The sequence below is a fragment of the Macaca thibetana genome, chromosome 2 (genome assembly GCF_024542745.1).
Source record: "Macaca thibetana thibetana isolate TM-01 chromosome 2, ASM2454274v1, whole genome shotgun sequence".
Classification (NCBI taxonomy): domain Eukaryota; kingdom Metazoa; phylum Chordata; class Mammalia; order Primates; family Cercopithecidae; genus Macaca; species Macaca thibetana.
In genome coordinates this window covers 51212865-51240835 of record NC_065579.1, presented here as the reverse complement: position 1 = coordinate 51240835, position 27971 = coordinate 51212865, and the positions used below count along the sequence as shown (strand labels likewise).

Below are 27971 nucleotides of genomic sequence, written 5' to 3'. Positions count from 1 at the left end.
CCTGAACTGCAAACCTTAAAAGGAAATCTTTCTCAGACTATAATGTAGTTTCTTTAAAACATATATATTTTAAAGAACATCATTCCGTCAGGCTGTAAGAAGTTAAAACTTTGATATGAAAATTAATTTAGGAATTTCCTTTCCCCTCCCATTTAGTAAGTGCTATCTAAATTCTTGACTGCAGAAAGGACCAGAGCATTTAACTAATTACTGTGACAGTTAACAGTTGTAGCCTGTTTATTTGCTACACCCAATATAAGCTCATCCAAAATCACATTACAATAAATGTAAAATCCAGTGTTATGCTTTGTAAGGTCAATTAGTGCTTTCCATTAGTGAGCCCAATTTTCAAGGACAAAGACTATTGAAATTCTATCTTGAAATCCAGTAAGATTGGTTTCAGACAAAGTAAAATAGTATTGCATTGATTCTGAATAAATAGGCTTGGACAATATATTGGAAAGTACCTACATGACTCATATTTTGTAATGCCATTTTTGGAGGTCAGGGGAGAGGTGAGGAGCAGAGGAAAGCAATACAGCTTAGCAAATAAGAGCACAGATTCTTGAGTCGGAATGCCTGATTTCAAATGTCAACACCAACATTTGCCAGTCATGTTACATTGGATTGATTATGTAAAATCTGTAAGTGTTTTATTATTTATTTATTTATTTATTTATTTATTTATTTTGGTCTCATTGGATAAAAACAGAACCAACATGACCAGGTGTTGTGAGGATTAAATAATATAATGCATATAAACAGAGAATTCTATGCCTGTCCTATAATCAGAACTCAATAAATGATAACTATAATAATTGTGTAGAAGATTAAATTCTGGTGGATAATTTTGACAGAAAATCCATCCCCAACTTCTTAAGATAGGGAGGTCTGGAGGACAGTGCAAATTTCTAGCACAGAAAGTCAACTCTCAAATGATGTCATAAGGACTTTGATTCATTTCCATTCTTTGTCCAGTCTTTCACTATGTTAGCTCCATACTTACAGTATAAATATACACTGTGACAAGTGTATGTGTCTGGAAACCCCACCTCTCCTTTGGAGTGACAATGGTTACAACAACTCCTCACATCTACCCAGGTTCCATAGAGTGGGAAAGAACAAGCTTTTTGTCTGATAGCTGCTGGCACAACCAGGAAATTCACCATAACTGGGTTCATTTAGGTTATGTGTCCAACTCATTGCAGCTAGAGGAATATGATGGATTGATTTGCTGAAGTCTTCTCACATCCATGGTCCAAATCATATAGTTTGCAATAATGGGAGTTGAGCCCCTATACAAATTCTACAGCAAGAGTGGGCATGCAAATTGTAATAGGAGACTATTTCTTGAAGAAGGTGAAAAAGATAGGGAGACTCAAGAAATAGCTATAAAGGTGATATCATCAGTGGAAAGGGTTTTTTTTTTCTCCTATCCACTTACTACAAGAATTACTGAGAATAATGATTGATTGCTTAATTGAATAATTGCCTATATAGCCTCTACTTAGCTTTGTGTGCACTGAGTACTGCTTAGAAACTTCTCTGTAACAGCAATGGCCAGAAGAAAGCCACCAGTCAGGATGGATCCGCATTTGTGGGTTCTTGTGTCACATGGCGCTGGCTGATTCTCAGCAGATCTGCTCTGGTGTCTACAGACACGATGCTCTCCTCTCTGCAGTGACCTCTAGGAGGGCTTGTCTCTGTTGGGTAATACCAGCTGCTTTCTATCTGCCATTTTGGAGAATTGAAGCTTATTTTTGGAAAATTATCATTTAGCAACTGTACATGTCCATATGGCACAGCAGAACTTCGTCAGGCTTGGGAAAAAGTTCTGTGAGATGCATCCCAACTCACTGGGAGGTTGAGCCAGGATCCCTATTTCTCATCTTGTTCAATTTTTCTAAAGAATTTTTATAGGACGTGGAATGAATCAAGAACTGGGCTTAGGGGCATATTTGGCTCATCATCATTTGGATACTTGAAGCAAAATAATCGTAATAGCAAACTGGCTTTTAATAGTTTTAAAATTAACATCATTTTTTCATCAAATTTACATCTCTTGTGCATATAGATAAATATTTTCCTATTACACTGCTTGAAGGGTAAATCTCATGGTCTTTAAACTCTTAAAGGATTATTATACAAAGCTTCCTAGTATATGAGTGATTTAGAATTAAATATTACTAAAGCTAAATTCTCTTATTCTCAGCTTCTGGGAAAAAAAAAAAAAGTCTGATTTCTAATTCTGGCTGTTCCTGATTTCCTGATTGTTGAAATGCATCTTTTCAACTTCAGTTATATGATTTCTCATGTAAGGTGTGTTAGCTTGGTAAATTAAGGCCTTTTCCATTGGATTTGGGCAGGTTTGGATGCTGTGCTCACTGGTTCTATCATTGTCACTACCACTGTCAAGTAAAGAGAGGTCACTGTCAAGTAAAGAGAGCCCAGGCAACATGCAAGCCATGCATTTGGGCCCTCAAGTGGTGAGGAGTACTTATTTCCTCTCTCTGCTTATGATTTCATGGTCCAAATCATATTTTTTATATTTTATAATTGTTCTTGCAACAGAAGAGTATTTTACCCCTGTGCCATCTCAGGGAGAGACCTCAGTTTATAATAATTTACAGTAGTAGCTACTGTAGTAGCCTCAGCCTCCTCTCACTGTTGGTCCGTCTATATCACCACACCTCTTCCCCCTTAACACACACTATGGAATGTCCTGGCTCTCACCATCTCATAAGGAGACATATGGAAGTGGGGTAGCACTTGTGACCCCTTATTAAGATAGGGACCAATAAGTTTTGGGATGTAGACGGTATCACTCCTGCTGGGTAGCCAATGGATGATGCGCTGGCCACTACAAAAGGGAAATTCTTATCGATCATAAGCGGGAAGAAACACTTGTAAATCTTAGCTATAGATCACTGTATTGTGGTCCCTTGATTAGAGAGGAGTGGGCAGGGATATAACTGGACATAAGACGCAGGTAGAATCAAGGACTCAAGTATCTCCAGGGCTCTCTTGCCTTTTCTGTTTACTTCACTCTGCATGCAGACTAGCTTCTTCCACGTGGTGAGAGATGTGGCTGGTTTTGGTATCAACCTTACATCTCAGAAATGCCAACACTGGGGCCAACTCTTCATTAGCGTCTGTTGGAAAAATCCTCATGAAAAGCTATGATTGGTCCACTTCAAGCCTGGACCAATTAACTATGGCCTGGGGATGGAGTTAGGTAGGAAAATGGTTCATTCTGAGGTGGTGCTGTCCCTGAGTGGGGCAGAACATTCATGTGATGAGGGGAAAATGGACACTGTTCAGATGGTTCCATGGGTGTTCACTACACAAGTAGAGAAGACTGGATATAGTTACAGACGTCATATGCTAACTGACTCAGTTAAAATTTTGAATTTGGAAAATTTGACTCTCTGATCATTAGCTCCAATATACAGTCATACAGCCTGAACTCTACAAAATCCATATGGTTAGGGTTTGGCCCGTACCATTCCATCTACTGTTTATGGCTTCTTCCACCTTAATATTTGGGTTCCCTCTTCCTCTGGTTAGTCTGAGTCTAGTGGATCCAACATGGTCCTGGGGCCCTGAACATCTGTGTCAGCTCTCCTATGAGGTCTGAACCCTGGCCTTGTGGGCAGTGTGTGGCTGCTTCCAGCCTCCTGTCCACTCAGTCTCTCTGTATCTCTCTTGCTCTTGATTTACTTTCTTTACCCTCAGATATCTCACTCTTCATACCAAGTATCTGAAATTCTTTGAAACTTGTTTTCTTCACTCACTACTTTTGTGACCTGCTTCAACCTATTTTCTCTTCTTGGGCTTCCTAGAATGGCACATATTGTTGGAAAAAAATGCACCAGTATACAGAGTTATGAAACTGAAAAATCTGTGGTATCAAAACTATGAGAGCCTTTCCATGATTTGCAATCAAGCTGCTTCTCACTTTGCTCTCCTTCATACTGCTCACAGCAACTGAGCAACACATTTATCCTACATGCTAAGCTGCTATATGTTACACAGCACTTGTTACCCAGCACAGAGCAGGGAAACAATACAACACTTATTAAATCCATGAATGAGTGAATTATTAACTAAATAAAAGTCTTCAGGCTGGGTGCGGTGGCTCACACCTGTAATCCTAGCACTTTGGGAGGCTGAGGCAGATGGATCACCTGAGGTCAGGAATTCGAGACCAGCCTGGCCAACATGATGAAACCCTGACTCTACTAAAAATACAAAAAGTTAGCTGGGCATGGTGACGGGCACCTGTAAACCCAGCTACTCGGGAGGCTGAAGCAGGAGAATCACTTGAACCCAGGAGGTGGAGGTTGCAGTGAGCCTAGATCATGCCATTGCACTCCAGTCTGGGCCACAAGAGTGAAACTCCCTCTCAAAAGTAAAACAAAACAAAACAAAACAAAACAAAATAAAATAAAATAAAATAAAATAAATAAAGTAAAATAAAATAAAATAGAATAGCCCTCATTCACCAAGCCAACTCACTGTACTTGAAAAATGATGTCACTGAAGTCCAAAAAGATGAATTTCCACAGTAAGAAAGAGCCAGCATTAAAAATCTGACTAGGCTTTTTTTTCCCCCAAAAGCTTAGAATGAGGTAAACTTTAATATTACGTATATTGAAATTTACACCTCAGAAATGGGTGTAAATGGGTGTATATTGAAATAAATATTTCAATATAAATGTAGCTTTTGCATTCTGTTGGGCACCTAGATCTCTATGGTAAATATTCTTTTCTGTATGTATTTTTTAAATGCACCAAAAATAAGGAGTCTACCTAACTCGTAAATATGTTCATGAAGAATACATAATGGCATCCTATCCTAACATTTTGGTAAGTAGGGTCTCAACTCCAATATTAGGTTGATTTCACTGAAAACGGAAGAATAATCATCAAGGTTAGTAACATCGATTTCACAAGTAAGATGGGATAAAATCCCAATATAATTTGATGAAATTAAAATGAAAATGAGGCATGGAACATGTTATTAACACCATTAATAAATACATGATATAGGGGATATCTAAATACAATTATCTATCAGAAATTTTGTCAACTATAAACTATGAAATAGTTCAGCAAGTTTAAGATGATTACAATCACTTGGATTAAAATGACTATTGAGCAGGGCACGGTGGCTTACACCTGTAATCCCAGCATTTTGGGAGGCCGAGGCGGGCAGATCACCTGAAGTCAGGAGTTTGAGACCAGCCTGACCAACCTAGTGAAACCCCATCTCTACTAAAAATACAAAAATTTGCCAGGCGTGGTGGTATGTATCTGTAATCCCAGTTGCTTGGGAGGCTGAGGCAGGAGAATTGCTTGAACCTGGGAGCTGGAGGTTGCAGTGGGCTGAGATCATGCTACTGCACTCCAGCCTGGGCAACAGAGCGAGACTCTCTCAAAAGACAAAACAAAACAAAAAACAAACAACAAAAACAAACACACAAAAAAATCCTCAACTATTGAAAAAGAAAGAAAGAAAAAAAAGAACAGTTATAAAGCTGACCTGGAGGGATTTCCTATAGGATGTTTATGCTATAATTTAGGATAAGGTAAAATTTATTTTTTTGAGGTGATCGTTTGTGAAAATAGTAAAGGACCTTTGGGATGAGTGGCTGGCATTACATTAATGAACTTAGAAATAATATAAATTATATAAGGCATATGGAACCATATTTATTCACAAAAACTTTATATTTAGGAATGTGAGAGTAATATAGTCTGCTTTGTGAAAATTCTGCCCAGTGGCCAAGGCCTCTCTCTGAGGCGACACCCCCTTGCCCACAGCGACCATCAATTATTTTATGCATAATTCCAACCATTTGGCCACAGTTTATTGAGCCATTCAATCTGCCCTGTATGAACTTCAGGAGCATTGACATCCTTTAAATAGAAGAATGAAGCAACTGTCCAATGGGAGCAGAAATGTTAAAGTACACTTTTCAGGCACAATTGCATCCTGGCCCTTGCATATGGCAACTGGATCCTTATAGTAAATCTCTCTTTTCTGTTAAATTTAAGCTGGGTGTGGTGGCTCATGCCTGTAATTCCAGCACTTTAGGAGGCCAAGGTGGGAGGAACACTTGAGGCCAGGAGTTTTGAGACCAGCTTGGGGAGTATAGTGAGACTTCCATCTCTATAAAAAAAATCAAAAATATTAGCCAAAAGTGGTGGAGCAGGCCTGTAGTCCCAGCTATTCAGGAGGCTGAGGTGGGAGGATTGCCTGAATCTAGCAGTGGGAGGTCGCAGTGAGCCAAGATCACACCACTGCACTCCAGCCTGGGGGACAGAGTGAGACCCTGTCTCAAAAAAAAAAAAAAAAAAAAAAAAAAAAAGAATTTAGAAAATACCCCATGCTGACAACAGGTAGTTAGAATATTAAAAAATGTTCATATGTGTATTTTAGTTGCACCACTTCTAGGAGTATGGGAAATTTCTCAGATTCACATACTTGAATGCTCATCTCAGTGTAATTTATAACACTGAAAAATCAGAAAAAAGCTCAATTTTCCAATTTGGTGACTAGTTAACTGTATCAGGGTATGTCCATATTTTGTAGTATTATACAAATATTAAAATGTTTTAGAAAAATATTTAAGTGGGTAAGAAACTACTATGCCATGACATTAAGGGAAAAATCTGTATACAAAGTACTATACACATCATGACTTCAATATCAGGATTGACACATGTATGTGTGTATAATGAATGAAAAAAGTAGAAAAAAAAGTTCCCAAATGTTAAAATAATGATTTTTGACTGGGGAAGCTAAACATGACTTTTATTTTTATGTTATTCTATATCTTCTAAATTTCCTGGAATGATAATGTATACAACTAGAAAAATTCTGTTATTAAATTACTAGTAAAATAATGTATTGTTCTAGCATTATAGCAAGAGTTAATTTTTTTCTTTGTTATGTGAAAAGCTGAAAAATTCAAAACGATGTGTTTATTCCATGTCATGCAGTAGAACAAAATGTTTTTATCTTTTCAATGGCAGGATAAAAAATCTATAACCAATAGTATTAAACTATCAGTTGTATCAAAATTTAAACAAAAATATATTCATATCATTCAAGGTAGTCTTATGTTAAAATAAATTAGTATCTATTTTAAGCAATGAAGATAAATACATTGCAATAAAATTATTTTATTTTAAAGTATATATAACTTTGCCAAATTTTAATCAATTAACAGCAGTTCAGATATAGATATACATATACATATATGTGTAGAATATATACTTTTTTAAAACAAGAAGGCATACTTCATGACATATAATCTTTTTACCACAAACTATATACACTTCTCAGATATTAAATCAAACTAATATACTAGGAAGACACTACTACTTGGGACCCGCGCAGCACCTTTACAAGTAGTTTAACTTTTATATGTGACTTTAGTAACACCATTATACAAATAAGCCATCTTACGGGCATTGTTTTGGCAGTGTAAACCTATGAGACACAGGTTGCATTTCACAAAAAGATCTGAAACTTGACAACTGCTGCTTAGCAAATCTTTGTACAAAATGTGCAGTAATAGGTGCAAGTGTGGCACAGTTGCTAATAGCTAAAAACAGGCACAAAAGCTTTACTGCCCTTTGGAAATTGGACAGAACAATCTTGAACTCTCATTTCCTGTTGCTCCTCTAACAATTTAATATGTTCTAAATACCTTTATGTGGAAATAAAAAAATAACAGGACAAAAACAGACTAGGGAGATTGCATTTCTGTCAGTAAAATTTCTCAAATCAACACATTCAATGAGTTTCTGACATTGTTCTTCGAGCAGCCATCATCTGTCTAATGCAAAATGTGGCTTTGCTGTGTCTTGTTGCAAAGGGAAAGAAAAGCTTTTGTTCAGAGCTTTAGAAAAGTCAGTTCAGTCCACATAATCCATTTTCTCCTTCAATTCTGAAAAGCAGCTAATGCTCATTTGGTAGTGAAGTGCTGCCGAGGAATGTTCTCTTGCTCCTTCTTTCACAAAATTACTTTATGGACAGGTTTCGAACATGTCACTCAACCTCAAAACATGGTGCAGGCTTCTTGGTGGATGAGCTTGCATTATCTGAGGGGCGGTAGGAAAGCGTGCTCATTTTTGTTGAAAGGTTTGAGTGGGATTTGGCTTTTGGGGGAATGTATTTTAGAAGCTGGAGAAAATATTTTTTAAATTTTTTCCCCAGAAAGCCATAAAAAAGAGGATTCAGGCAATTGTTAAAATAAGCTATACAAATGGTGATGGGCATGGCTGTGTCCACAATATCTGAAATTCTACAGTCACGTATGATGCCTAGTTGAATCAATACATCCAGAAAAGTGAATATTTGGTGGGGAATCCAGGAAAAGAAAAAGAAAAGCACAATTGCCATAATTATCTTAAAAATATCATCATTTCTTGGTTTGTTCTTCTGAATTTCATAAGCCTTCTTTAGGGCCTTCCAAATAAGAGTATAACTTGTAAGAATGATCAGAAAAGGAAACAGGAAACCCAGTATATTTTTGGTCAGGCCCAGTCCTATCGGAAGGGTTGAATTTTGGGACTCATAATGGAAAGCACAAACTGTAATATTGGTGTTCTCAATGAAAAATACATTTCGATGGATTATAGCTGGCAAACTGGCCAAGCCTGCCAGCAGCCAAATGACGATGCAGGTGACTTTGGCTACAAGCATTGTGCGTCGAAGGCGGGACTTCATTGGGTGAACAATAGCCAGGTATCGATCAATGCTGAGACACGTGAGTAGGAACACACTAGCATACAGGTTGAAACTGACGCTGGCTGAAGCAATCTTACATAGGTAATTGCCAAAGGGCCAGCGGTATTCCATAGCTGTGTAGACAGCCCATAGTGGCAAAGTCAGTAAAAAGCATAAGTCAGCCAGTGCTAAATTCAAAAGAAAAACACTGGCCACAGTCTTCAGCTTCATGTAAAAGTAAATGACTATCACCACCAAGCTGTTTCCAAATATTCCCACCACAAAGATGATACTGTATAAAGTAGGAATCATGACAAATATGTAATTATGCCTTCCAGCTTTGGGACAATCGTCTTGGATTCTTTTAATACCATCTTCGGTAGAAGAGTTGAGAATCATTTTGATCTCCTGGGTCGAATTTGTCACAAACACTATATCAAATGCACCTGGGGAAAATAAAAATAAAATGGTAAAAATAATTCTTGTTGTAAACAAACAAATGAACATTCATGTCTCAGTCATAAACGCAGTAACTCAACTTTTGTCTTAGGAAAAAATACTAGATCATATTTCCTAAGGAAACTCTGTGAACTGATAAAGCTTAAGAATGCACATTTAAATTTTAGAACATAATTGCTTTTGTAGAAAATGGTAAATATCATCCAGAGAAGTGAAATTGGAGTTCTATGTGAATAAACCTATCCTTTTCCCTTTTTCTATAAGTAAATCTTAGTTTCCAAATTGATTAAAAACATAACCTACATCTTAGAAAATACTACTGAATTAAATTAGTTTTTCAGAAAGACTTGAAAGTTTTTCCTGAGGTAAGCAGGACCAATTCTTTTATCATTAACTCAGAAGTGTGACACATTCATATCGTATTCTTTAAATCATTTCTTTCCTCTCACAATCTTTACTTAGGTATAAAGATTATAAGTATTCTCCCTTAAGTGGTCAGAATAGTTGCCTTTAGGTGACTGACAAATTGGTCACTGTGGCGATTGATTTAAGAGGGGTAGGAGGTAGGGCTCAACTTTGAGGAACAGGATTTTTTCCATTGTTTTCCAGGCCTCTGCAGTCAGTAACTATGTATTCTTTAACTTCCAACTCAGTCTAGCAAAAGTGCATGAATCTTCTAACCTTCATATCTGCCAGCCATTTCTGAAGTTAACCCTGTGGTTAACGATTTGTGTAACAAAGATGTCAAATGAATAGGTTTGGCCAGGATTATCAAGAAAGCATGTCTTTACTGAGGGCTTGAGAAAGCAGCAGGTTTTCTGGAATTCTGGGAAGAATCAGATGCTCAGGAATGAACTGCACGAAGCCATGCAAATATTTGCTCTGATTTTCTACATAATCAACAGTCAAGCTATTCATTTATGTGATTTAGAAAATCAACACATTCTGCCCTGGGTAAGAGTCCATCAGGAAGTCCCAGGAAGGAGGCTGAAAATTCAGCGAGAGTGACGTCACCAAATGTAGTACAGTCACACTCTGAGGTGAAGGTTAGCATTGGGCACAGGCCAGGACAGCTAGGTGAGCAGTGGTGCTGGGCACACAGATCCTATTGCTCTACCAGGAGCAGGTCCCCAGATGAACATGGCTGAGCATTCTCTTGTAACAGCATGCCCTGGGGAAAAAAAGCAGCAGAAATAGGACACCACTGCCATGCCAAGCATGGTTTGCTTGGCATTCAGGAGAGCTGAACACATGTTCTTAAAGTAGTGTTCACTTTGGTGCAAAGGGATGCTGTGCAAGGGATACAACTCCAGTAGTCAGCTTTTAAGAGAGAACACATGTGAGGGAGTTCTTAAGTGGCCTCTTCGCCTTCGCTGAGTTAGTGAAGTTGTTCTCCCTATGTAAGTTTTTGGTTGCATGTCCTCGTTATTGTTCCTTTTTGGTATCCAGCTTATATAATGTACATCTTTTTCTTCTTTGACTCATGGGGACATTGGTATCCACAAACAAGTGCTATCTACCCTAAATGTCACATCTTTGGTAAAGCCTTCCCAACTTTTCTGAGCCCTTTGACACTTTGGATGTAGGCTTGACACTTTTTTTTTTTTTTTTTTTTTTGAGACAGAGTCTCACTTTATTGCCCAGGCTGGAGTGCAGAGGTGTGATCCTGGCTCACTGTGACCTCTGCCTCCCAGGTTCAAGTGATTCTTGTGCCTCAGCTTCCCTAGTAGCTGGGACTACCAGTGCATCCCACTATGCCCAGTTAATTTTTGTATTTTTAGTAGAGACGGGGTTTTGCCATGTTGGCCAGACTGCTCTTGAACTCCTGACCTCAGGTGATCTACCCGCCTCGGCCTCCCAAAATGCTAGAATTACAGGCATGATCCACCGCACCCGTCCTTGACACTTTATTGTAATCATCTGTTGACATATCTGTCTTCTCCACTGGTCTGTCAGTTGCTTGTGGGGAGAGCCTGTTTAAAATTTACTAGTGTTTACTTGTTTCCTTGTTTACTGGTGTAGGCCCTGACACATTCCAGGAGGCAGATGATAAATATCTCATGAATGAGTGACTGAATGGACAAATGAATGGGTGAGCAGCATAGAACTTACAGCTAGGAATGCAGCGTATCGAGACTAATTTCTGTGAAATCACGTGTTGCTCCTTGAAGAGTTTCACAGAGAATACTCAGTGTCAACCTGGGCCTCACCTTGGAAAAAAAACAGAAACAAAAACAAAACAAAATAAACAGGTAGAAAATTCCTTGGTGCTTTTAGAAACTTGTGGTTTAGAAAACAGAAGATGAAGGAAGAAATAATGTAACAGAAACTAGGGCTAGGCTTTTAGGGAGGTATGACTAGTTCTTCCTCACCCAGAGGATTTCCCTATAGCTTGTAGATTTTCTAGTTCATCTTATTATTGTTTCGGAACTTATGCCAACTTAGAAGTATACATTCATTTATATAAACACATATTCTTTATTAAAAATTAATTAGTCATTAAAGGGTTATGGCTAGCAGTCATTTGTGCCTTAATGTGGATTAATTTACCTATTTGCTATCCTTTTAACCATCTAGTAGAGATCAGCTGGATTTTGCTTAGAAAAAGAATTAGTAATGTAAAGGTTAAGGAACCTCGAAGGTTGAAAAGGGCCTGGGTGAACTCCATAACTGAAAATGAGGGCAGAGGTAAATATTTGGTTCAGCTTGGGAATAAGGGCAGTAAAAAATAGAAGGGAGTACATTTTATGCTGTAGAAGCCCTTGGGTGCCCTGTGCTGTGAGAACAGGGAGGAAATTTTCTTCTCTTTCTTCTCTCTACTCTTGACTCTACTTTATCTCTCTTTGTTTTTTTTTTTTTTTTTTTTTTTTTTTTTTTTTTTTTTTTTTTTTTTTTTTTTTTTTTTTTTTTTTTTTTTTTTTTTTTTTTTTTTTTTTTTTTTTTTTTTTTTTTTTTTTGACAGCACACAACTCATGTGGGTTCCATTAATCTTACGTTTGGAGTGAGTAGAATTTTATTAACTAGTCTCAAACTATAACTAGCATTCATAATACAATTTCTGTGGGAAAAAGTCTGCCTTTGTGACGATCAATTTATAAGCATAGTTCTGTACTCCAACTCCTTCACAAGCTATCAACCTTTTTTTTTCAGTTACCATTGATTCATATTGACTGGTATTTAATATATAAAAGGTTGCTTTGAACAGCTAGGGGATCATCCCTGGAAACTTTGGTGAGTTATTATTACCTCAATGAGAATTCACTTGAAAGAATCTGGACATAGCATGGAATATACCAATTAGAAGAACATTTTACATAAATGTTTGTATAATTACCAGGACTCCCTACCCAATAAGGAAACACATTTTTTTCATACTCGAGGGTAGAGGAAAAAGGGAGAAGAATTTCAGGCGATAGAAACAGTGGAAGGAAGCACAAGGAAGGAGCAAGGCAAACAGCACATTCAGTGGGTATTCATCAACTCATCATATATTCACTGAACACCTACTATGTGTGGGTGTCCAGGATGCAAGGGGAATAAAGTCACAGTTCTCCTCTAGGAGTCTAGCCGGGGGGACAGGAGCCTTAAAGGCAGTATTATCTTTAGTTTGTTGAATGTTATATCAGAGGCATGTGGAATACTCTGTGTTTATCACTGACCCAGATTGGTGGGGAGAGTGGGGTTTGGGGGAAGGATGGTGAGAGGGCAGTGGGAGTGGGGAGAGGGATCAGGAGATGGCACCCGGAAACCAGCCAAGGTGCAGTAGAGATGGTGTCATTGCTGGAACTTTCCCCTCCTTACTAATGCCTGCAGCATCATCTATGGGAAACAGCTCTTATAAATTAATAGATATTGCACAACCCTCTTGGGGGTGTGGGATCTGGATGTGCACTGTGTATTTCTAGATGGGAGGGTGACACAGGTCATTTCCCAGTCTGCACTTCTGCTACTGATAAGCTTCCCTCGAGAAATTTGTTTCTAAGGAAAGAAATAAAGATGGGACTTTTGTGATTGGCAGTTACTTTAGATTGATGATAAATGACTGGGAAACAGTGGGGCTCTTTTTTCTTTGAAGCTGAACAGATGCTGGTTTGGTGGGAAGTCGAAGGAGAGAGAGATGTGATTGACTAGAAAAACCAAATTGGTGAGATCTAGAAAGCAGCTATGTTTCAGTCACATCCTGCTTCTTTTCCCAGAAGAGTTCTAGGCCGGTAGAACACTGATTAAAAACAAAGGAGGATCCACCTCTTCCTATTTTTCCTATGCTTGGTCTTCCTATGCCTTTTATCCAAGCTCTGTGGCTTGCATGAATTCCATAGCACCATTTCCCCTTAGGGAAAGGAAGATGAATTTGGGGTTGGAAGACTTGAAATGGAATCTTCCTTTGCCACGTACACATCTGTGTGGCTCTGGGTAAGTCATCCAATTTCTCTGAACATGACCCTCAGTTTTTTTTTTTTTTCATCTGTAGGAAACAAGAACAGTGATATTTATTGCACATGATCTTTGTAGGAATAAAGTGAGATAATGTGAAAGCACTTGGTATATCTTTCAAATAGTGCTTAATGAATATGTTTTACTGGAATCTTTACTATTATTTTTTGAATGCAAGGCAAACATTGACTCAGAACAGCCATGGGTTAAGAAAGCATGAGAGTAAATAAAAATGTTTATCATAGGTAAGTTCCTTCCGTTGCCATTAAAAGTCTAAAAATTCCAGGCTGCTGTTCTTTTGAAGTATGAGTAAAAAATAATCTTAAGCAGCTGAATAAATTTGCCGTGAGTCAGGTGGGAACCTAAGTCTGTGGCAAACATAGGTGTTGGCTCATTGTGGCCAAACCACATTTATTTAACAATTGCTTTTGTAAGAGTTACCTTACATCCTTCGACAGCTTTCCTGGTTCTTAAAGCATAAGAACAAAGATTTTCTTTCCTTTTTTTATTGTAAGAATGCTTTCCCAAGACTTTTGATTAGAATATTAATACCTTCTTAAGCTTTTAGGCAAGCCAAAACCAATCTAATTAAATTGTTCATTACAAGCTCTTTTTAAAACTAGTTTGCAATCTAAAGAAAAAAAAATTCCCCCTAGTGTCCTATGATAATAAAGAGAGAACTAAAAGACCAAGTAATTATATTTTGGAATAATCTTCTATCAAAGTATCTCTCTCAAGCATCAAAAAGAGTAGGCCAATGTTTGTAAGCCATTTGCTTACAGTGCTGGACAGCTCAGTAAACCATCCTGTTCAATAAACCATTGTCTTTATTGTTCCTATTTTGTAATTCAGACGTAGAAAACAACTGTTTCTGCTCTTATATCGCTTCCCCTGCCCCCAGCCACCAAGTAAGGCCACAGGAAATAACTGTTAGGTATTCACTTGTGAATTCATTGACTCATAGAAATTGGCACTAATATTTTTAGGGTTTTTACTCGTTTCTTTTTCAGATCTACTTGTTCTTATTTCTTAGCCCTCTGTTCCTATTTTACGAAGTCTACTTCTTCTTTTATTTTCCTTAACATTTTCAATATCTGTCTGTTAAGAGCCCCTACCCAATTGCTTTACTATTTATAGTTCCTCCAGTATAAATTCTATTTATTGCACCTATGGACACTGTTTCTTGATAATGGACTTCCGCTTAGGTTTTGTAATCTTTGACTGTGTTCATTTTTGGTGGGAATTAACTTGCTTGGGAAGACTGAGTGTTGGGATGATGGCGGCCTGTGAAACTTCAGCTTGGGGGTACAGCATTCCCTTGATCTGGAAGAGTTTTTAATGCTCATTTCTGAGCTTAGTTTTCAACCTTATATATATATATACACACATATATTTGCAGATACTATATATTTGTGGTATTTAGTAGCTTAGTATCTATACCACTCTCAAACTCTGTCTGGTCTTCAGAAGTTTTCTAGTCTTTCATCATGAATAGGCAGTGATTTTTCAGTTCCTGGCTTTAATCGGGAAACACAGCTTAAATTACTTTCAGTACATGTGCCTGGTGGTCCTGACTTTCACACTGCCAAAGTCACTGGAACTTTATGTCAGCTGTGTATCTAGTGTTAGTCCTGATCTGGCCCAATGTGGTCTTAACTTTTATTCAGAGCTGTGATCTGGTATTTTGTATTTAAGGCAGGAAGGGCAGTTTCCATGCCTGCTTCATCCATTTCATCTCTACTGAGGTTGCCCTACATGTTATTTGAAGGTGATAATTTCCAAATAAGTTGCTTAAACCTAATAGCTTTGGATTATAGTCATGGCTTTTGATGAAGTATTTGAGCCTTTACAGGTTATATTTACCTCCATGCGGGAATCCTGGCAGCCACGAAGAGGGAAGCATGGCAGGCCACCTGGCACCATGGGGCAAGAGACAAGTATTGCTTTTAAGTCAGATGCATAGGAGAATGCCATGCTCTTGGTTGGTAATCCTAGCCTAACTTCATGTTAAATGATTTATTTGGAGATGATTTTGTCCACCCCTGCAATTTCTGAGTGAATAGTTCTCAATGCAAAATATTTTATTAAAATTACTAATATCATTCTAATTAAGTACTTAAGATCCAATCTCCTCAAACTTATTGACTCTCTGATATGTGTACATGGTAAATAGTGACTTCTGGTCCTCTTCCCAAGTCATTATCATCCACTGTTGTCTGACCTCACAAGAAATAAAAACAAGGCAAGCTGCTTTATTAATTCTGCATGTACCAATTGTGACTAACTGTAGAGACAGTGGTTAAATGTTCCATCATTTCCAGCTAGCCCTCCCCTTTGTTTCATCCAAAATAACTAAGAACCCAAAGAACGCAGTTTTATGAAAGGAAATTCAGAAACTTTATAATTTATAATAAAATTTATATTCAGGATATGAATTAAAATGAGAGTAAAATGTTAATCCCACATTTTAGCTTCTTGGAAATTATTCAAGACTACCGTCTGATAATGAAACTCTAAACTACAATTAAAATTCTCTAAACTCTAAAAGTTCCTACTTACTATAAATTAAACAACTCAGTTGTGATGAATGTCCCAATCCCTCCCACCCACATCACTATCCCAAATTCTTAGCTGTTTTTGTTGTTTTTATTTTATTCCAAAAAGTAAAGAGAAACAGGTACCAATGAAAGATACACGATCAAGTCTAATTCACATGCTTTAAACATCTTTCTTTGACATGTTGGTGTTAGTAGAAAATACTCTCATGTTAAATATGAAAGGCCATGAATGGCTTTCCAGGGTGTCTGGAGAGAGGAGACTCCAGAGACTAGGAGAAAAGGAAAATAAAACCTAACTTGGAAGAAGGCCTGTAAGTAAATGAACCCCTGTCCTCTTACACTTCTAAATTCTTCAAACTTATAGACTCAGAATTTTCTCACAAGAATTATCGCCACATTTCAATGGATTAGTATCTCAGCCATCATGGGGAGGAAACATCATTTTTAATAATGTGGCTCTTGGAGACTACTCACAAGCTTTTCAACAGAGAAAAGGGCAGCACCAATGTGGGCTTAGTCAATAACAGTTGCTTCATCCAACTTCTGAACAAAACCACAGATTTTGTATATGAGGCCACCTCACTTTTATTTCTCTGAAACTTCAATTCAGCAGCAGCAACTGTTTATCTCATTTCAAATTCCATTTTAAGGGGCGTGAGGAAAGTTATTGGGCAGGAAAAGAGGTACTAATTAATTTGCACCTTTAAGAAATTATGATAATATTAGAGAATTTATATGTATTATGAGTTTTATGTTAGGGTTATTGGTCACATGACAATTCATTTTAGATTAAAGCTTTTAACATGATACAAGCCACATAACCATAAATTTTAAATGAAGCTAGAATATCGATATACTGTACGTTTCTCCAAATTGCTCAATGTTCTGATTGCAGAAGAAATATTCTTTAATGATAGTCTGCAAATTGGTGGAAAATGTGGGAGCAGACTGAGGTTCTAATTTTAGCTTTCCCACTCACTAGCTGGGTGACCCTGAAGCTGTCATTTAGCTTCCCTAGACCCCTGTATCCTCAGGGAGTTGGTTATACTCTTAAAAAAAATTTCTGAAGCATGAACTTTTATAATCCTTCCTTTGAACAGGTATGCATCTTTTGAAGAGAAGGGCAAAATTGCTTGACAAGTAGAATAACAACAATTTCAAGAATTATAACAAGGCAGTTGATTAATGCTGTCATATATTGTTAAATCAGCTATCTATATAGATATTTTTAATCCCACACTGATTTAATAATATTCTATATTAAACACCAGAACTTTTTGTATTAAAACAACAAGGTGAAAAAAATTTACTGTTTACTCAAGATGAATAAAGAAACTCAACATAAGATGATCATAGTCACAGGTTTTTTTTCTTTCTTTTAAAAAATTAACTATTACTCAAAGAAATATTTTCCAGGCATATTTGGATAGCTGGTTGTGGTCCTAGACTAATGAGGTCAATGTTAAGAGTTTGGGCCCTATCTGGACTAGTTTGTTTCATTCCATTTATGGCCAAAAGCTGTAAGCCTTTCAGACATCCCTTGTGTTATTTATTGACACTACCAGGTCAAACAATACAGTTTGGAACATGGCTGAAAATCAAAACTAAAAGCCTGCCATGAAGTTAGAGAGTTAAGATTACATGGTCCTGTGAAGAGAGGAGCACAATGTGACACTGTTAAAATACCATAGAAAATCAACCTATTCTGAAATTCTTTGTAAGAAAATACAACTTTTTAAAGTTTAGCAATTAGTTAATGTGGTCTAATTGCCCAGATAAAAACACAGAGGTGAGGGCAGAGTATTATAAGAGAACTTCAAGAGAAGGTTTCAACATTCTGGAGAGTTAAAGGGCCTCTGTTCTAAGAAAACTAAAGCTATAAGGGTCATGTTTATTTGATTTTATCACATAGTTTCCTTCTCTTCAAACACAGTTTTATATGCATTATAGTTCTTTACTTTTTATTTATTTATTTATTTATTTTTTAACATAAAAATGCTGTAAAAATTGAGGAATAGCAGAACTGCCTGGAAGAGAAAGCACTGGACTGCTGTCCTGGCAAAGAGTCTGCTCTGCCATAACCGGCAACACAATCTAATGTTTCACTTTGTTTTCCTTTAAATAGTACAAGATATTTAGAATGGGAATACCAACACCTGTTCTCAGCTCTATTTCATGGACTGCTAAAAATAAAAAGTAAGTTCTTTGGAAGACATAAAAGCATTTTTAAAATGTAATTGTTCTATAATACAAGGGTAAGTAGAATGAATTAAATAAAGCTCAGACTTTCAAAATATTACTAAATATTTTTATTCGGAAGTTCAGCAGAAATATTTTTCATTATTATAATAATGCTTTTATTTGAAGAATTATAACAAGGCACTTGATTAACCCTGAAAGAAAAGTAAAATAGTAGATATTGGATTGCTCCTACATTTAATACTTGTGGCAGCAAATGTTTGGGTACAAACTGACCCCTTAGGGCAAATCTGATCAACGTATATATTTTCTTTAGTCCTCAGAGTATTACAGCTTTTGGGACTTGAATTTTCTGTAGTTCACTAATACCCCTCTATTTTATGGTTCTGTAGTTCAGTGCTGTCCAAAAGAAATAGAAAGTGAGACACATATATAATTGTAATTTTTCTATTAAAAACATTTAAAATGTAAAAAGAAACAGGTAAAATTAATTTTGATAAAATATGTAATCCAATATATCCAAACTATTGTCATTTCAACATGTAATCCATATAAAATTATTAAGATATTTCACAGTTTTTGTACTATGTCTTCAAAGCCCAGGGTATAATGTATGCTTCCAGGACACCTCAGTTACACTAGCCACGTTTCAAGCGCTCATCACTCTGGGGCTGGCTGCTGTATTGGAAGCACAGTGTAGGTGCTTTTACTCACAGAAGTCCCCTAGTTGGCCCCCTAGCAATGGTTCTGAACGTGTGGTCCCTGAAACAACAACATCAGCATCACCCAGGAATTTGTTAGAGATGCAAATCTCTGGCCCCACCACAGACCTACTGAATCAGAAACTCTGTGGGTGGGGTTCAGCAAGCTGTGTTTAATGAGCCCTCCAGGTAATTCTGATACACACTAATATTTGAAAAGCACTGCCCTGTAGTCAACTTCATTTGCAATGCTGGCTTAAATGCTGATAATCCTGATTAACAGGCAAAACCAAATCCAACAAACAACAAAAGTACTCTCAGCTAAAATGTTTTCATTTAACGTTTATGAAGCATCAAAAACTGAATATGAGAAACTTACTCATTAAACTGCATATTTCTATTACCCATTCAGGACTGGCATAAAGTGTGTCCAGCAGGATGTCATCTAGTAAAATCTCCTTTGCACCTGCTCATAGATATCTAAAATTCCTATAATTCAGGTAGGGTGGAATACCCACCTTCATACCTTCTCAAGCAGAACTAAGATCTACCTGAGATGAAACACAATGGCTCAGGTGAGAACCAGAGTTAAGACAGTGGGAAGAGCATAGTGATGGGAGCCAAAAGTTCTCAATCAAGCACATGATTTACCTCCTATGACCTGTGGAGCCTTTGGCCTGTCACTTGACTTGTGATTCACTTTCTTCATCTGGAAAATGATGATGACAATAATAATGTTCAGGATGAGCATGATGAAGTAGCAAGCATGTGTCCAGTTTGGTGCAAAACGCTGCTGGAAACACCGAATGAGATCATGGGTCTGGAGGTGCTCTGAGACCCTAGAACTTTGGGACTTTCGTTGGTGTTACTAGGTTCACACTGTGGTGTAAATGACTAATTTAATTTTTTTTTCCCTGTGAGTAAATTTGGATAAGAGAAATTGGGAAACTGCACGTGGTGCTAGAAGTGGAAGAAACTAAAGTAGGAGCAAGGGGTGGAAAGACTCAGAGAGGGGAGGCTGAAAGGCACTGCTGAGAGGCTGCTTGGACCAGACTGTTTTGCCAGCTCTGAGAATTCCTTTTGAGTATTACATAATTTTTAAACATAAATTACAGTGATATTACATCACTGTAATAAAAATACTTAGACCGTTCTATCTACTATTATCTACCACTCCATTTCTTTTCTATGTTAGGCTACTTGCGTTTTCTAACTAAATAGCCTGTGATAAGAGACACCGATGCCAGGCCAATAAAAGGTAAACAACACTTTGCCAACTGAAAAATAAGATGAGCTACTGGTGACTGCTGCTTCCTGTGAAAACTTCATTAGCAATAAATGAGTTACCAGATGTCACACATCAGATTTGAAATTAAAATATATTCCCAGTAGTTGTGTGCTGTCTGAGCAGAAGCTAAAAATGAACTCTTTCCAAGAGAATTACATAAAATAATGCACCAGTTTTTGCCTTCTGATTGTTTGTTCCTCCTCTAAATGTAAAATAAAATGCACCTCCTGGGTTGTGAAGTGGAAATATAGCATTTCTGCATAGAAGGCTATGTAGGGAAGTGGCACATTACTCATATAGCAGTAACTCCTTAAGGACAGGAGAATTTTTTTAACATCCTGTGCCATACCAAGACCATCATCTCCTCTTGTTTTTAACTTTGCCATTGCAAATTCTCCTTTTCTTACCTTCACATTCAGCATGTGACTTCTGTTTTTATTACCAGCAACAAAACTGTTCGAGTCAGAAACTGTCAATGTTGACTCCACTCGTCCCGAATGCTGCTACAACCCTGTTAGTGCTTTTCTTTCTTCAGGAGATACTAAAACTCTCCTCTGGTTCTTCCAGCTAGCTAAGCTGAGACTCTCCTTGTTCTCAAAGTTATAAGTCTCCAATCCAAAAGTAATTGTGGTTAGGGAAGGAACCCCACAGCAGGAAATAGAAGAATACAATTTCATTTGAGCCAGCAGAAATTTCAGATAAGCCAGTGTGATAGAAATATCTAACACTCTCTAGTTTTTATAAACAAATAATTTTGGCTGAACTTCTTCAGCCCAGTTCCTCTGCAGTTCCAAAATTTTTGCGGTTACTAGTTCCAGCTGAAGATCATGGTCACTTGAAATCTTTTGTTTATTTTTTTCTCCTCGGTTAATTTTGGTTCTTATCTCCTGTCAGATAGGTGAAGCTTATAAATCAAATTAAGAGGGTAAAAGTGAATTATCATTCTCAATCCACCTCTTGGAGAAATATTTACATGGAACTTCTCTATACGTAGAAATTCCCTGAAGCATGTAACAGTTTATTTCTGGATCATTAACTACTCATCAGATGCTGGGGATGTGGAAGCTGCTGGCCTTTGCCTTTCACAAGGAAGATGGAACATTTTTGAGATTATTTCTATCAATGGGGAAAATGTCAATTCAGTCTTTTCAGCTTCATAACTTTAGCACAAAATGACATACAAGTGTTTAAGTTTTTTAATGTACCATTATTTTATACTTCTTTTTGTTTCTGCTGATTAATAGAAAGGACTTATAATAGTGGCTTAATATTAGCAATAGTAACACTGATCACTTATTATTAATTGGATGCTTACTATGTGCCAATTGTTGCATTAATTGCTTTCATTTCTACGAGAGATTTACGAGGGAAGGCATCATTATTCCCATTTCTCAGGTGAAGAAACAGGAATAGAGAGCAGGTCCTTACATTTTTGACATTCTGTAAGTAATGGTTTAAGGCTGTATTATTATTATTTTTATTTTTTGGTATGGTCATCTCTTCACACTCCAGTCTAGTGCATCTCAATCAGAGTGATTTTGTACTCTAGGGATATTTGGCAATGTCTGGAGACATTTTTGATTTTCCCAGTGTGGGAGAGGGAGGTGTGGGGGTATTACTAGCATCTAGCAGGCAGACAAGTGATACTGCTAACCATTTTACAATGCATGAGACAGGCTCCCACACCAAAGAATTATCTAATCCAAAATGTCAATAGTGTTGCTACTGAAAAACCCTGCTCTGGTCCCTACTTTTTGTTTTAACCTTTGATAATTTGTATCTCTCACCTTTTATGGAATACATTAACTGTATACTGAATTTTATTGGAGGCTTTTATTTCATGCATTGTATCTTCCCAGGAAAACTACAGATCCCTCACAAAAGATAACATCCTATTGGGTAACCAAAGTCTAAAGCTGTGTTGGGTGCTTAGTGAGAGCTCTCAAACAGGGAGTTTACTAAATATCTGCTGTGTTAGATCATTCTCGAAATTACCGTCTGTAAGCATTTTTCATAACTTCAGGATTCTGCACAGATAGAGCCAAAGAGGGAATTTGAGCTCAGATTCATCATTAGAGTTTCAGGAGATTGATGGATATTGTGGTGGCCCCAAGGTCCGCACTGAAGGGAGGAAGCCACCTAGTCCGGAAGTCAAACCCTGCCCTCTTGTGGTATCACTGCCATAGACACTTCAGGGAATCTGGCGGAGGGTCAAAGGGCATTGATCTGTATCCTTCCGGTCTGAACCGACTGCAATATTTAAGTGTAAATTCAGCTGTACATTCACATTAGGCCTGTTCTTCTTTGTGGAACAGTACATTAAATATAACATGTAATCAAGGCTTTCATTAGAAACCAAGTAGAGAACAGCGAGAAAGAGAGAGGACAAACATACCATACCTAGTTACAAACGTTACTTTCTGGAAGTTTGACAATCAGAGAGTTTCACTTACTTAGCTTGATTCTCTGTTACTTGCCTTCTCTACAAAACTGCTTTTCTGACTAATAAAGGCATGGAGTAGTTTTTGTAAGCAAGGAGAAACAATTCAGCGAAACAGCTTTGTAAGGAGCAACATTAATAGACATCTATGCCCAAAATTTGATGCCTGTGGTATTTTCCCTACAAATGTCTTATAGGCTAGTTCAAGGAGAAAAGTACCATAAAGTTTGGAAGACCAGCTAAATCAGTGGAAATTATACTCTCCCCATTTCCCATTAAGAACTCTATTCTCTTACTATGAAAACACCACTGTTCTTTCTTATCTCAGAGTGCAGGCTTTTCTGTATACTGATGCCAAATGGGTAACATTTTAGTGAGACATTTGAAGTTGTGATATGCAACTCGGTGGGGGACAAACAAGGTCATTTAAAAGGTCTCTTCATTGAGAACATCAGAGTTTTCAAAAGATGCACACAGCCTTTCCTGGATAATTGGGGGTAAATGAAGAAAAAGCCCATAAACTACAAAAATTAAAAAAACATTCAGACGGAAACACTCAGAATTAAGAGTGAAAAAATATTATGAATGCTGATGCTAAATCTTAATACATAAAACCAAAGGCAATGAGTAAAAGAGCAAAGTAACTTAAGAAGTTGATGAACATAAATCAGTTGACAGCAGGCCAGGCACTCTGGCTCATGCCTGTAATCTCAACACTTGCAGAGGCCAACATGGGCAGATCACAAGGTCAGGAGCTCGAGACCAGCCTGGCCAGCATGGTTAAACCCCGTCTCTACTAAAAATACAAAAATTAGCCAGGCATGGTGGCATGCACTTGTAATCCCAGCTACTCGGGAGGCTGATGTAGGAGAATCGCTTGAACCCAGGAGGTGGAAGTTGCAGTGAGTTGAGATCACACCACTGCACTCCAGCCTGGGCAACAGAGCGAGACTCCGTCTTAAAAAAAAAATCAGTTGACTGCAGGATTTAGGATTTAGCAAGGGAAAAAATAAACTTAGAACTAGAATTTGGGGATTCTTCTTTGCTTCTCTAGAAATTGAGGTCTTGGACAAATCATTAAATCTTCATTGGACTTTGATCTGACAAATGGAAATGATATTAATACTATGAAGCCTCTACCTTGCCCTTGGAAGAGTGTTTTAAGATTACGTGTACAAAATAATTTCTTCAAAAGACAGTATATTATACCCATTCGGTAAGAATACGCTAGATACAATAAAAAAACAGGTGTACTAAATAGCTGAAGTGCAAAGCTAATTTATAGACCAAGAGATATATATTCAGCACCTAGAATCTTAAAAAGGACATTAATTTAATTAATGTTAGCAGAGTCTATTATCTGGCTGGCCTCATAGGAAACAAACCAATGTTTGCAGTCTCACAGGTCAGGGTTAAGGACCTGTCTCCGGCCGGGTATGGTGGCTCACGCCTGTAATCCCAGCACTTTGGGAGGCCAAGACGGGTGGATCACTTGAGGTCAAGAGTTTGAGGCCAGTCTGGCCAACATGGTGAAACCCTGTCTCTACTAAAAATACAAAAATGAGCTGGGCATGGTGGCGGATGTCTGTAATCCCAGCTACTTGGGAGGCTGAGGCAGGAGAATTGCTTGAACCTGGTAGGAGGTGAAGGTTGCAGTGAGCCATGATCACGCCACTGCACTCCAGCCTGGGCAACAGAATGAGACTCCGTCACAAAAACAATACAAAACAAAAAGAACCTGTCTCCATCTCTAACTAACTTGTAACTGTCCAATTTTCTCACCCTCTTTGAGCCTTAGTCTCCTCATCTTTAAAATGGGATAAAAACAGACTCTATGCTGTTAACACAAGGTTTAAATAAAAGTTGGGTGGGGGAATTGCCATATATTACATAATAAATATTGTTACTATCATTATAAATATTTTCAATATATATTAATATGTCCTCATACATATACTAAGTAAATTGCTTCATAAAATTTTACTTTACAGATGCAATTTGTTGCATTATTATATATGGCCAAGAAATTGATTAGAATGAGGTTGGAAGCCCTAATAATACAATAATATATAATGATATAATTTGTTATTAATCCCATAAAGCAATTTAAAGAATTACTTTTGGGGAAGAAGTGGAAGAATAAATACATAAAGTACAGATGACTTTAAGTTAACTTTATGATGGAGGAAGAAAACATATCACACTATAGACCTTTGGTTGGTGAATCAAATCTCAACTAATTAAATGACAGAAACTTTTTCAAAATGCAGGATTCAGAGAAAAATTTTGTTGCCTACAGCTCCCCTAGTATTCATATAAGTCTCTTCTGTGAATTATCTGACTTAACATGTGGTAATTGTTGTTTTTTAATAGGATTTCATGAGTTCACTTTCTAATAATTATACAACACTATGTTGTTTCTGGTAATAACATTTTTGGTATTACTTTATTACTATATAAAATAATGGAAAAACAAATTAGGCTAAGTATTTTTTGTACTCAGTATAGAGCAGGCAGATTTGTGAAGTTTATTAGGACTTTGTGAGAATAACATAATATGCTAATAATTTTGGATATTTTGATATGAAAAATATTCCAATTCAGAGAAAATACATTTTTGGAATCAGTCTATTCCAGTAGCTATAGATGTATAAATAAGTCAATGATCAGCTTAGAACCATTCCCTAAATAAATTACATGGTGTCTTTATATCTTATCAGAAACCAGTGTGTTCTCTTTACATAAAAAGTCATTCTTCAACTTACGGACTTTTGGTTTAGGTTTGGAGGGTAGCTTTATCTCCTGTGAGTCAGGAAGTCACAAAAATGTCTGCTATAGAAAGAAATTTATGGGTCGAATTTATTGATTTTCTTCTTCAGAGAAATACAAGACTATATATGTATGCCCTTTGTCCGGTAAACATACACAATTACTATATTATCAAAGATGTTTTGGTTGTCAGGTTATCCAAGTAAAGTCTATTTTAACCTAAAATGTGGTTGAACTACTATTCTCTACAGTCTTTTGTTTTCCTTGTAAGTCAGAGATTCATAGCATTGTATTGTTGTTATGGTCTCTAGACGTTATACATTCCAGGGTTCACATATTCAAATACATATATAGGCTGGGAGAAATAGGTGAAGTGGACATGGTGGTGAATGGAGGGCCCTCCCCCTTTCTTGGAGGGGGAACAAGGGGTCACTTCTTGGCTATAGTCAATTGTGCCAATTGTAATGAGGTGGGGGAAAACAGCTAACTTTAAAATATAAACTTAAAATTTCAAATTTCATGTGAAATATCCTATTTTAAAATGTTTTCTCTCTCTCTCTCTATATATATACCCAACACTGTGGAACCTAACAGAACTCTTCTGCAGATTAGATTTAGTTAAAAAGGCTGCCAATTTTGAAACTTAGGATCCAGGCCAACCATCTCATTTTAGAACTAAGAAGAGACTCCAAGCCCCAGAAAGATGGTGCAGACACTCGTTCCAATGTTTTAACTAGACTGAAGACTTGAAGTATGTCTCTGTTTATTAGACATTCCCCCTTCCATTCTACATTTAGGAATTCATGGCTGAATAGTTGGAGGTTATGGGAAAACACAGAGATGTGATGAGACGAGGCTACTGTCTACCTTGATCTCACACAGCCAGCCTGCACAGTCTGCACTGCGTGAGATGAACCTAACCCAGTCTGAGAAAGCTTTCAGAATGGCAGCCTGAACTTCACCCCCACCCCTCATTTGTTCTTGCTAGCAACTTATTTTTCCCTTTTCATTTTTCTAGCCTGTGAAGCATACTGTTACGTCTCTTAGAGCTGTTGCTGCTCTAAAGTGCTCCAAAGTGATGTCTCTAGGTGAGTGAATGCAGAACAGAATCCATGATTTGGTTCTTCCTGCATACTATTTTGACATTTACTTGACAAATATTATCTAGTGTTCAAAAGGTCATCAGTAGTGAAAGGAACTGAAGCTATTTCATAGAGCCACACTCATTCAATGGCCCTGGCTATATGACTGGTGAGGAGTTTACATTTTAAAATATTTTAAATAAATACTGAAAATATTTATTTTTAAATAGTTCTTGTGAAGTGTTTCTGAAGTGAACACTGCTACAAGTATGAAATTATCTGTACATTTATGTTTTAAGGCTACATTTGTATTTTTGATACTAATGTATTTTCTAAATACATTCACTGCAGATTTGGGAACACACACACACACACACACACAAAGTGCATGAAGAGAATATATTGTTACACTGACTGAGGGAGTTACACAGGATTAATCCTGGATGAATATGGAGTGTTTCTGATTAATAGTAACACTTGGCTAGCACATTCATTGTTTGGGATTCTATCCCGAATAAAACTTCCTGGACAAGCAAGTTGATTTTTCAGATTTATTGAAAAATAGTTTAATTCTCATGAGCATATTTCAAACTCTGTACAAGGACAACATGGACATGTATACTTTGCTTAATTGCTTGGCTGGTTGGAAGAACATAGTTCATGATTTCATACACAGCTCCTTAGATATGAAGCGTTGGGAGCTACAAAAATGCTGACTTCCTTATTAACTGTATTTCATGTGAAGAGATAACATGTCATGATTTTTAACTAGAGTTTTGGGGTGAGTCAGAAAACAGAGATGGAAAATGGTGGTCTGATGATGCAAACTCTTCTAACTGACTCAGAAGGTGCCATGTTGAGGACTGCTGATGGCTTGATGGCTACCTCGTGAGGAGGTTCAGTCTAGAGTGGAGTATCAGTGCATGAAGGGAGTGGAATCTGCTCCAGGCCAGCAGGGACTAGAGTGAGATGAGAGAGAGGCTACAGAGTGGCACCCTCCCACCACTTCTTGGAATGAAGGACTTTTTCTGAGAGTTCAGCATTAAGAAAGTATTAAGCATGAAGTATTCAGCTGCTGGGAGCAAACTCAGTGTCCAGGGAAGAATGTTGTGGGGGATGTGAAACAAATGTAGTCTTAGCATCTGAAGTCCCAGTTTAAGTTTTCATCTCAGACATTGTAGTTTTCATCTCTAGAAGTTCAATTTCAGCCTTTTTAAAAATAATATCTCCCATGTCTTTAATATGTTCAAACTTCCATCAAGCATTTTGAACATATGAAATAGTCATAATAACCATTT

General features: G+C 37.3%; 1 protein-coding gene across 9 annotated transcripts in view; it reads right to left on the bottom strand.

Annotated features, from left to right (window-relative positions):
* Positions 1-7175: 7175 nt before the first annotated feature.
* The window catches only part of AGTR1 (angiotensin II receptor type 1), a 44864-nt gene continuing 24068 nt past the window's right edge, over positions 7176-27971 (bottom strand). For 6 of the 9 annotated variants that reach the window (XM_050778184.1, XM_050778187.1, XM_050778186.1 and 3 more), the window contains 2 exons: positions 11315-11412; positions 7176-9189 (listed from right to left, as the gene is read on the bottom strand). In XM_050778184.1, the coding sequence (XP_050634141.1) occupies positions 8063-9142 (1080 nt within the window). In that variant the 5' untranslated portion in view covers positions 9143-9189; positions 11315-11412 and the 3' untranslated portion in view covers positions 7176-8062. Of the gene's footprint in view, positions 9190-11314; positions 11413-15499; positions 15723-19745; positions 20740-20789; positions 22846-27971 lie in introns of those variants that run through there. The other 3 variants (XM_050778192.1, XM_050778190.1, XM_050778189.1) reach the window with 3 other exon arrangements.